At 42.0% G+C, this 12093-nt stretch overlaps 1 protein-coding gene across 2 annotated transcripts in view; it reads right to left on the reverse strand.

Moving 5' to 3' along the window:
* Positions 1 to 3697: 3697 nt before the first annotated feature.
* LOC121585079 (zinc finger SWIM domain-containing protein 6) overlaps positions 3698 to 12093 on the reverse strand; it is a 54357-nt gene continuing 45961 nt past the window's right edge. For both annotated transcript variants that reach the window (XM_041901431.2, XM_041901432.1), the window contains 5 exons: positions 11892 to 12027; positions 8124 to 8281; positions 7870 to 8033; positions 7721 to 7802; positions 3698 to 7571 (listed from right to left, as the gene is read on the reverse strand). In XM_041901431.2, coding sequence (XP_041757365.1) covers positions 6706 to 7571; positions 7721 to 7802; positions 7870 to 8033; positions 8124 to 8281; positions 11892 to 12027 — 1406 coding nt within the window. In that variant the 3' untranslated portion in view covers positions 3698 to 6705. The remainder of the gene's footprint in view (positions 7572 to 7720; positions 7803 to 7869; positions 8034 to 8123; positions 8282 to 11891; positions 12028 to 12093) is intronic.

Raw genomic sequence — 12093 nt, forward strand, 5'->3', positions numbered from 1 at the left:
GACCCTTCGGCTGTCAGGACTGCCTGTAGTCTTGAGGTACCACCTGTTCCCACTCACTCCCCTAACGCCCCACACACACACACACACACACATACACACTTGATAACTGATAAACCATGTTCTCTCAACACTGTGGGGAATGTAACATACGTTTGTTACATACAGTGGATTCAGAAAGTATTCACACCCCTTTTTCCACATTTTGTTGTGTTACAGCCTGAATTTAAAATGGATTAAATTGAGATTTTGTGTCACCGGCCTACACACAATACCACATAATGTCAAAGTGAATAATGTTTTTAGAAATGTTTACAAATGAATTAAAAATGAAGAGCTGAAATGTCTTGAGTCAATAAGTATTCAACCCCTTTGTTATGGCAACCCTAAATAAGTTCAGGAGTAAAAATGTGCTTAACAAGTCACATAGTAAGTTGCATGGACTCAATAATAGTGGTTAACCTGATTTTTGAATGACTACCTCATGTCTGTACCCCACACATACAATTATCTGTAAGGTCCCTCAGTCGAGCAGTGAATTTCAAACACAGATTCAACCACAAAGACCATGGAGGTTTTCCAATGCTTCGGAAAGAAGGGCACCTATTGGTAGATGGCTACAAATAAAAAAGCAGACATTGAATATCCCTTTGAGTATGGTGAAGTTATTAATTACACTTTGGATAGTGTATCAATACACCCAGTCACTACAAAGATACAGGCGTCCTTCCTAACTCAGTTGCCAGAGAGGAAGGAAATCGCTCAGGGATTTCACCATGAGGCCAATGATAACTTTAAAACAGTCACAGAGTTTAACGGCTGTGATAGGCGAAAACTGAGGATGGGTCGACAACATTGTAGTTACTCCACAATACTAACCTAAATGACAGAGTCAACAGAAGGAAGCCTGTACAGAATACAAATATTCAAAATAAGGCAAACAGGTCCTGAATACAAAGTGTTATGTTTGGGGCAAATCCAACACAACACATCACTGAGTACCACTCTTCATATTTTCAAGCATGGTGGTGGCTGCATCATGTTATAGATATGCTTGTCATCAGCAAGGACTAGGGAGTTAAGGATAAAAAGTAACGGAATAGAGCTAGGCACAGGCAAAATCCTAGAGGAAAACCTGGCTCAGTCTGCTTTCCAACAGACACTGGGTGAATAATTCACCTTTCAGCCGGACAATAACCTAAAACACAAGGCCAAATATACACTGGAGTTGCTTACCAAGATGACATTTAATATTCCTGAGTGGCCTAGTTACAGTTTTGACTTAAATCAGCTTGAAAATCTATGGCAAGACTTGAAAATGGCTGTCTAGCAATGATCAAGAAGCAACTTGACAGAGCTTGAAAAAGAATAATGGACAAATGTTGTGAAAAAGTGTTAGACTTACCCAGAAAGACTCACAGCTGTAAGTAATCCTTCTACCCCCCCCAAAAAAAAATAATAAATATATTGTAAAGTGGTTATCCCACTGGCTATAAGGTGAATGCACCAATTTTTAAGTCGCTCTGGATAAGAGTGTCTGCTAAATGACGTAAATGTAAATGTAAATAATGTTTATGGTTGATGTATAGCCTAGCTTATGCAGAAGTCAGCGTAAATATACCTGTTGTAGGCTATATGAGTATGAGAGAAAGAGAGAGAGCAGGAGAATACTAGCCCTAGCAATGGATTTGTTTTTGAGGTGGAATAAAAGATGCAGCTTCTCATTGCATTGAACAGAAAATTAAGATTTTCACTCAAACATTGAGTATTTTCCAAGCTTGGCTTATCGAAGCTCCACAACCAATCCCAACCAGTGGTTCTCTGTAAGTCACACAAAGACTGGAATGTTGTCGACGGCTCAATCTTTAGGGAATGCCTTTTTTGTTTCGTTCCACCTCATGAATGGTCCAGAATCACCCAGTGTGGTGGAGCTTTTAGCAGCTCTTTAGATGTGTTTGGAATGAACCATTTGTTGCTATGGCATCAGCACGTCTTCCGTTTCACACCAAGTCTCAGTGTTCACATTCACACAGCTCTCACCTTGGCTTTTTCCCACCTTTATCTAGCAAGACTGTTGGCCAGACCGACCTCTATTACCTTGTCTAGGCCCGACAGACTTCAGATGAAGATCGTTAAATACAGATTTTGTTGGTCCTCGTGGCAATAGTATCTCTGTCCCTTTTCTCTGAGGTGCATGCGTGTGTGTGTGTGTGTGTCCGTGCACCTGCGTGCGTGTGTACATGCTCTGATGTGTGCGAGCATGTGTGTAAGTATGTGTTTGATGTGTGTCCAGCCATAGAGGCCTGGAAGGTGAATCCCTTAATTTCCCCATGGACTCAATTAGCATTGTGATTGGTTGAAATCTGCACAGGTTCTTTTCTCTTTCAAAGGTAGCGAGACCTTTCTAAAAACATGTTTTCAGTTTGTCATTATGGGGTATTGTATGTAGATGGGTGAGAAAAATAATCTATTTAATCCATTTTGAATTCAGGCTGTTAATTGTTGCATGGTGAAGTTATTAATTACACTTTGGATAGTGTATCAATACACCCAGTCACTACAAAGATACAGGCGTCCTTCCTAACTCAGTTGCCAGAGAGGAAGGAAATCGCTCAGGGATTTCACCATGAGGCCAATGATAACTTTAAAACAGTCACAGAGTTTAACGGCTGTGATAGGCGAAAACTGAGGATGGGTCGACAACATTGTAGTTACTCCACAATACTAACCTAAATGACAGAGTCAAAAGAAGGAAGCCTGTACAGAATACAAATATTCCAAAACATGCATCCTGTTTGCAATAAGGCAAACAGGTCCTGAATACAAAGCGTTATGTTTGGGGCAAATCCAACACAACACATCACTGAGTACCACTCTTCATATTTTCAAGCATGGTGGTGGCTGCATCATGTTATGGATATGCTTGTCATCAGCAAGGACTAGGGAGTTAAGGATAAAAAGAAACGGAATAGAGCTAGGCACAGGCAAAATCCTAGAGGAAAACCTGGCTCAGTCTGCTTTCCAACAGACACTGGGTGAATAATTCACCTTTCAGCCGGACAATAACCTAAAACACAAGGCCAAATATACACTGGAGTTGCTTAAAAAGTGTTAGACTTACCCAGAAAGACTCACAGCTGTAAGTAATCCTTCTACCCCCCCCCAAAAAAAACATATTGTAGTGGTTATCCCACTGGCTATAAGGTGAATGCACCAATTTTTAAGTCGCTCTGGATAAGAGCGTCTGCTAAATGACGTAAATGTAATCGCTGCCAAAACATTTCTAAAAACATGTTTTCAGTTTGTCATTATGGGGTATTGTATGTAGATGGGTGAGAAAAATAATCTATTTAATCCATTTTGAATTCAGGCTGTAACACAACAAAATGTCAAGGGTTATAATACTTTCTGAACGCACTGTACAGGTTTGTGGGATTGGCCTAGGCTGTCCCAAATCTTGATTCACAAACTACGGATGTGAATTAATACTGCTGTATTAATTCACCCAGAGGTGATAGTTTAAAACAACATAATTTTCTTCTTCTTCTGGTGTGTTTGATGTTGCTGCTGATCCAAACTCTCCTGATTGAGCTCAACTCACTGGTCTGTTTCTATGTCGACCAACACATGTTGTCGAACAGCCTTGGGTCTCAGAAAGAGATGTACTGTAAACATTCACAAAACCAAGGAGGCCAAAATGTACCTTAAAAAAACAACTAACTTTAATTAAAACAAAACAAAAATCAATTGACTCATTAACAAGATTATAAAACAGTGATTTTAGTTACATAAATAAATTGATATTGGTGTATCAAATCTTAATTTCATAAGCATGTATACATGGATCATTGTAATAAATAAAATGGAAAAACAGAAGATTCTACTTCCTACACGAACAGAAAAAAAACTGCTAGAAAGAAAGAGAGGAAATCCTTTCATTAGAGGATGAGAGACACAGGACAACGTTTTTCACCAAACACACATGAGGAACTGCTTTGTTAAAAGCACAGAGTTTACAGAGCCATTCAGTTACTAATTAAGGACACTAAAGCTGGGACCAAGGTGGCTTGGCTTTCACTTCTTGGAACGCATTTGTTTGGTTGTTAGAACTCCTGTTTGGTTACTTTAAAGTGTTAAGACAAGGCAAGAGAAAAGGCTGTTTCTTCTTTAAAGAACACAAGAGAAAGCACTTCAAAAAGAAAAGAAAAAAGAAACAAGGCAAGTTATGAGTACAATTGCCGACCGTATACAGAGAGAGACACACACTGGTCTGTGCCGTGTTCAGATGCAAGCAGACAGAGTAGGAGGACTGTAGTACATTGCAGCGGAGCACAATTCCTGTCCTCGAGGGTCACAGTCCTGCTGGTTTTAATGGATCAATCAGTGTCATTGATTGACCAGAGATTTCACACTACTGGTTAGCCAAGTATTGGTCTAAAGTTATAAATCTAAAGTAATTTCTCAACAGCTGATCAATGTTATGAAAAATCTATGCTCAGGTTACCATATGCCATGTACAGTGTCAATGGAATACTGCACATCAGTCAAATACATAAATCTGTTAATTGTGAAAAGTGGCCGTTGAGAGAATAACATATTTTCACTGTACTCTAATAACGTGAATAGATACCAATCAAACCGTTGATAACAGTACGATAATCTCAACCAATGTCTTAGTACTGACACTATCCTTGTGAGCCTACAGTAACCCTCCATTAGCCAATTCAGTCTTTCTGATAAGTTCTGTGGTAAATACAAGTAGAGAAAAAGAAGACTAACAGAAAAAGAGCAAGCTACAGTGGCTTCAAGTATTTCACATTACATAGAATACTCTGTATAAACTAGTTAACATATACTTTTGAATCCTCCATATTCAGACTTATACTATTTTATATATACACAGTACAATAAATGCTTGCTTGTGTCGTGTCACGTTTTGTTTTCCTGTACTCGTTTGTTCTTCCTTTTTCCTTTTCATTTTAGAGAAATCCCTGAGAACGTCTGTTGACAGTTGCTGAAGGTTCTACACATAGAAGAGGCCTATTAGAACCAAATTCTAATGGTATTCTAATTATTCTATGGTTCCACACGCACAGAAAGCATTGACACTGGCCCATTCTGGAGCTACACTCTACAACTATAACCATGATCTGTAGTTAGTTACCCAGTCCGACACATCTTCCAGTAGCCTGGGTCACTAGGTGCCAGTCTGTTTCGGTTTTAGTTAACCTGTGGTTGGTTGTCTTGCCAAGGCAGCGATGTAATGTAGCATTGAAAACAGAAACATTCAGCTAACCAGGCTAGTCTTCTGAATACAGAAACAGTCAGGTAACCAGGCTAGTCTTCTGAATACAGAAACAGTCAGGTAACCAGGCTAGTCTTCTGAATACAGAAACAGTCAGGTAACCAGGCTAGTCTTCTGAATACAGAAACAGTCAGGTAACCAGGCTAGTCTTCTGAATACAGAAACAGTCAGGTAACCAGGCTAGTCTTCTGAATACAGAAACAGTCAGGTAACCAGGCTAGTCTTCTGAATACAGAAACAGTCAGGTAACCAGGCTAGTCTTCTGAATACAGAAACAGTCAGGTAACCAGGCTAGTCTTCTGAATACAGAAACAGTCAGGTAACCAGGCTAGTCTTCTGAATACAAAAACAGTCAGGTAACCAGACTAGTCTTCTGAATACAGAAACAGTCAGGTAACCAGGCTAGTCTTCTGAATACAGAAACAGTCAGGTAACCAGGCTAGTCTTCTGAATACAAAAACAGTCAGGTAACCAGGCTAGTCTTCTGATCCACCTGGACTTCTTCAATTGTTGAAACACCAATACAGTACATTTAGTAAAGACTGGGTTAAACTGAAGGTACGAGGCAATGTCTCCAGCAACTGTTTATCTTAAGACTTTAACCAAAAACTAACCCACAATTACAAGTTTGATGGTTCTAAGTACATTTTGGGATATATCTACCATAATACATCAAACACTAGTACTCGCTTTGATAATACTCCATATCCTCATCTTACTGTGCCATTACTGTAGTCCTGTACTGCAGTCCTCAATCTAACAGATATTCATTATTACTGCATCTGAAACAACGACAGTCTGTTAAGAGCATTATTCTAGAACTAGAATCTAACTAATGCCTATGACCTAGAGAAAACACAAGTGCTGAGTCAACAGAAATGCTAATGGTGGTTTTCTCAAGGAGCCAAGCTGTGCAGTGCTTCCTACGTTCCGTAGCCAATAGCCAAGAGGTGCTGTGTGGTTTTAAAGCCATTGTGTCTCTTTGAGGCTGCCAATGCGTTTTTACACGAGCGCTTTTGCACAAGGGCCTTTAGCCACTTGACAACATATACTCAGTATAAAACCAAAATAAAAAATACTATAAAAAATGCTAATAATAAAAAACAAACAGAAAAAGCCATTTTAGTTATCCTCTTTTTCCTCTCACACACACAAATAAGTACTCACAACATTCACAACTTGACACATTTCCTCTTCTGAAAATAAAACACGTCTGTACACATAGTAATGATAGTAATAATGTTTATAACAATAACAGCAAGAACAATAATACCAGGTGGCTCTGTTGAGTATTTTTTCTCCTTCTTTTGCTTTGTTTCTCTCTTTACTTGTCCATGTTCAAGTCCAAAGAAGTTCAAAAGGCAGACTTGAGTTAATAGAAAAGTACTAGGGACCGACCCTGGTCAGCCAAACCTCTCCCTCACCAGCATCATGAGTTTCTTCTTGCCCTTATAGATCTGTTTAAGATTGTCTATGAACTGTGTGAACTGGATGTGTCCGTCATGGGCCATGAGGAATGTCTCCCGGGCCTTCCCCAGGAACTCTATGAACTCGCTGTAGTGCCGCGGGCTGATGTGCGTGAGGCGAGAGTGTGTGGTGTTGATGTAGGCCCCGATGGTGGCATCCAGCAGCTGCCTGAGCGGAGCCTTGTCCAGCGACATCAGCTTCCCAGAGTTCCTGCGGCTGTGCAGCGCTGACACCATCCCCGGCGTGGTCAGCGTGCACCGCCGCAAAATGTCGGAAAGCACCGTGGCACACTTCACGCTCTTCACCACGAGGGGGATGACGGCAGCCAGCTCGTTCTTGCCCAGCGAGTGACTCAGAGCGCAGGCCCACAGCACGTCGTTGATAGCCGGGTGGGTATCCTGGTTGTAGCGGAGGTTTAGATGAGCCATGGCTAACGTGGCTAGCTTGTACGCCCTCATAGGGTACCCCCTGTGCTCCATGTACCTAGCTATCGTAAACAGCTGTGTGTAGCTCATGCCCGTGACGGCCGCATCCAGAACGATCTGGTAGGCCGTCTCGAAGGCGATGTGGTCCTTCTCACAGAGGGTGAGGGCAGAGAGGGCACAGTTCTGGGGGTCCTTCATGGCACACTGCAGGGCCAGGGTTCGGGCGGAGGAGGCCAGGTTCTCCTGCTGATGACAGTCCAGACGCAGGCGGACAATGGTGGTGTTGGACATGACGGTGGTGGCCACGATGCTGGTGGCCTCGGTCGGGGTGAAGAGGGTGAACCAACTCTGCATGATACTGTCCAACGCATACACACCTGGGAGACACACACAAAAGAGGGAGAATTCAGGGGATTAGCAGAGTAATTTGAATAACAAGACAATTTATTTTCAAGCCCTCATCCTGTCCATGAACTAAATAGGTAGTACATTATAGAAAGTCAAAGGGGAAACGTTGTACACGTACCTACTTCGGTTGCACAGGTAACTAACCACCGTACCATCTCCCTCCTCCTCCAGTTTAACGTAGACAGGGTTATCCTCATCACCTGATGAATGAGAGACGGTTAGGGATGGGAAAGAGGTGTGTGTGTATCTGTATGTCTGTGTCTGTACCTGTAGCCCAAGCTCCAGTGAGACTTTGAGCAGTGTAATGTCTGGCAGGCTGTCCATCAGTGTAGCGATCTTGAAGGCGTCCTGGGCAAGTTTAAAGATGTGAGACGAGGAGTGGATGTTCTTCTGAATGGACTCTAGTACTGTCTCCAGCTTACAACTATCACCTGGACCAACAGGGACAACACACATACATTACAATGACAAAGGGACCCAAATGTGTATGTGTGTGTATGTGTACGTGTGTGTGTGTTTACCTTTGGCTGCAGTCAGCATGGTGGAGGCCAGTTCACACTGCTGGGACTCTATGTGGGAGAGTGTGAACCAGCGAGGGTAGCGGTTGGGGACCACAGACACCAAGTGATGGGGTCGCGACAGGTCACCTGACAAGGCTGTGGACTCCAACACAGGCAACCTGAGAAGCACAGAAAAACCATATGGCATCACACACAGACACACGCACAGGCGCAAACACACACACCAAACAAAACACCTACAGCAAGGTTTTGTCAGTGTTCTGAAACGCATTAAGGTTGTTAGCCTATTACTGCAATTTACTTCCAACCTAGTCCTTAATTACAGAACTGAATCAACTGTAGCATGATTACTATTTTCTTGCTGTTAATGAAGACATAGGCTTGTAACACCTGCTAATGTATAAACAGGCCCTATAGGACAGACTGACAGTACACAAAAACACACAGTAGTCTTCATGTCTGCTACTGTGGGCAGCTCATCTCAAATTCAACCCTCTTCTTCCAGCCCAGTTTCAAAGGTCTCGCTACCTTTGAAAGAGAAAAGAACCTGTGCAGATTTCAACCAATCACAATGCTAATTGAGTCCATGGGGAAATTAAGGGATTCACCTTCCAGGCCTCTATGGCTGGACACACATCAAACACATACTTACACACATGCTCGCACACATCAGAGCATGTACACACGCACGCAGGTGCACGGACACACACACACACACACGCATGCACCTCAGAGAAAAGGGACAGAGATACTATTGCCACGAGGACCAACAAAATCTGTATTTAACGATCTTCATCTGAAGTCTGTCGGGCCTAGACAAGGTAATAGAGGTCGGTCTGGCCAACAGTCTTGCTAGATAAAGGTGGGAAAAAGCCAAGGTGAGAGCTGTGTGAATGTGAACACTGAGACTTGGTGTGAAACGGAAGACGTGCTGATGCCATAGCAACAAATGGTTCATTCCAAACACATCTAAAGAGCTGCTAAAAGCTCCACCACACTGGGTGATTCTGGACCATTCATGAGGTGGAACGAAACGAAAAAGGCATTCCCTAAAGATTGAGCCGTCGACAACATTCCAGTCTTTGTGTGACTTACAGAGAACCACTGGTTGGGATTGGTTGTGGAGCTTCGATAAGCCAAGCTTGGAAAATACTCAATGTTTGAGTGAAAATCTTAATTTTCTGTTCAATGCAATGAGAAGCTGCATCTTTTATTCCACCTCAAAAACAAATCCATTGCTAGGGCTAGTATTCTCCTGCTCTCTCTCTTTCTCTCATACTCATATAGCCTACAACAGGTATATTTACGCTGACATCTGCATAAGCTAGGCTATACATCAACCAGAAACATTATTTACATTTACGTCATTTAGCAGACGCTCTTATCCAGAGCGACTTACAAATTGGTGCATTCACCTTATAGCCAGTGGGATAACCACTTTACATTTTTTTATCTTACCATATCAATTACAATGTAAACACTCAATGCCGTGTTACAGCCAATACTCAAAACAGAACAGTAAAAGTCAAATTTTTACAAATGACACTTGTATCCATTTAACAGTAAGCTATAATACAACATCAGTCCCAAGCCACTATGGTGTCAGATTGGTCCTGTGGCACTATAGTGCCCTGTCACGGCAGAATGGGATGCTTTGATACTTTTCACACCAGAGGGTGCCATGGCCTCAGGGCAAGGGGCCCTGAAATTGTGCACGAATATTGAATTTTAAAAGCCTGTTATATTAAATGAAGTGCCCTTTAATATAGACCACATGAAAATGTCAATAAATCTGTTTTTTTATATGAATAAAGATTTGCTAAACTGGCAAAATTCTGCATTTTGACATGTCCCTCTGTGCATCCTCTGTGAATTCTATGAAGTTTTTAACCCACTTTACTCCAACATTTATACAAGTTTTCACCATCATTGTAAAGTCCCTAATTTTAAGGTAAAGCCTGTTACGTGAACTGAATTCTCATTTTAATATGGTGAAACCATAACTTTTTACATATTTTTTCTATCTATTCTATCTATATCTATTAGTAGAATAATAGTTTAAAAGCAGGTGAGCTGGTTCTACTATTTATGGCAATTTCCTAGTGTTTTGTGGTGGAAAACTGAGCGGGTCGAGCTTAACACGTCAACCCTGTTACCTATAGATCGACAGGCTAAAAATGTTTTCAAAATTAAAAACCTTTGTGAAGCTTGCAGTGTTGTCAACCCTGTTACGGTCAACCCTGTTACTTTATTTGGCACTTAATACATTTACATTTTTTACATTTTAGTCATTTAGCAGACGCTCTTCTCCAGAGCGACTTACAGTTAGTGCATTCATCTAAAGATTGCTAGGTGGGACAACCACATATCACAGGCATAGAAAGTAAATTTTTCCTCAATAACGTAGCTATCAGTAGAGTCAGAGCTAGAAGAGTGCTGCAAGTGCTGGTTAAGTGACATGAGAGAACTTCGGAAGGTTGAAAACCAGGCGGGCTGCATTCTGGATAAGTTGCAGGCACTTACTATAGTCATTTTTGAAAATGGGAAAACATGTTTTTTATTAAGTTGAACAGGTGCTCTCTTTATGACAGAATGTTAACATTAGGTGAAATATATATATATATATACATTTTTTTAAACAAGTTACACTACTCAAAAGGCACCTATAATTGGTGGAACGACCCACAGATGGATGTGAAAGAGAGCAACTATCCAGTTCTTTCATAGTCTGGTGCAGGTTTCTGGTGAACATCAGTGAGACTCCTGAACTCTCTACCTCCTGGTTTTCACCCTCAGACAAAGTAAACACTTCACAAACGTCTATTCACTTCCCCAATCTATCAATCACAGCATCCGCTGGAAGACTTCTACTCAGGACCTCTTCTTTATACAAAAGCTCCCTAGGCCGCCTCAAAGACGAGTCAAGGCTACATGGTAGAGTCATTAGAACATTTTGCTGGATATGTATCTTTAGAAATCTAAAACTCTGGAAGCATCAACAATATGAAGGTATTATCATCCTTATGTCTTTCTACAAAATATTCTATCCGCCCTGCACTAGTGAAATCAGTTGGGTGTGCGTACTGTACAATCCTTGAGCTGAAGATCAATTCCTCCTTAGCGTTAAGTAGAGGTGTGAATAAGGTGAGGCTGTCTGAGTCTATGGTAGTGTTGTAATGGGCCATTAAAAGCCAGCCCTTTTAGCTAGCTCTATATTACACCAGCACCACGCTACATTGCACACATTCATTATGTGCTGAGCAGACAGACACACAGGACCCTGGAGCAGCTAGAAGTAGTGGCTCCATTATTCTACCTCACCCCTGCCACAGGGCTGGGTGGGGAGAGAGGAGGACTGGGGGAGGGCTGGAGCCGAGGCCTGACTAAGGAAATGCTGTGGTGTATTTTCATTACACTCCAGCCACTGCTTTCGGCTTGCATCTTGCTGTACGCGACGTAGCTCTTTTTCATTCACAATCATTTAGCATCATATCACGTTGTTAGCATTGTTCAAAGAGAAGCTCATTGAGAACTGAATGGTAGAGAGGTGTTGGTGTTAGCCATGTAGCTGTCCTGTCTCTGTAGGCCAGACGTGTGTGAGCCTGCTCATTACACACACTAATTAAACTCTCATTAACATCATTAATATTCACTGATCCAGGTCCCCCTACGAACATCAAAACAGAGCCGCTCCATCTGCATAACGCACGCGCACACGCACGTACAGAGCACACACACACACAAATAATGATAAGTTGAGAGACTCACCGCATGGCTCTCAGTGCAATCTTGTACGCCAGTTCAGCGTCGTGAGGTAGGAGAGAGGTGAAGAGATAGCGGGTGAAGGTGTGCATGGGAACACTCTCTCTGTGGACAATCTCTCCCAGGCCACTGTACGGCCCACCTGGAGACACAAGGAGGGAGGAAGAACATGTTAACACACAGAAAAGGAAGAGGGGTGAAACAGTTT

This window comes from Coregonus clupeaformis, chromosome 16 (genome assembly GCF_020615455.1).
Source record: "Coregonus clupeaformis isolate EN_2021a chromosome 16, ASM2061545v1, whole genome shotgun sequence".
Lineage (NCBI taxonomy): Eukaryota > Metazoa > Chordata > Actinopteri > Salmoniformes > Salmonidae > Coregonus > Coregonus clupeaformis.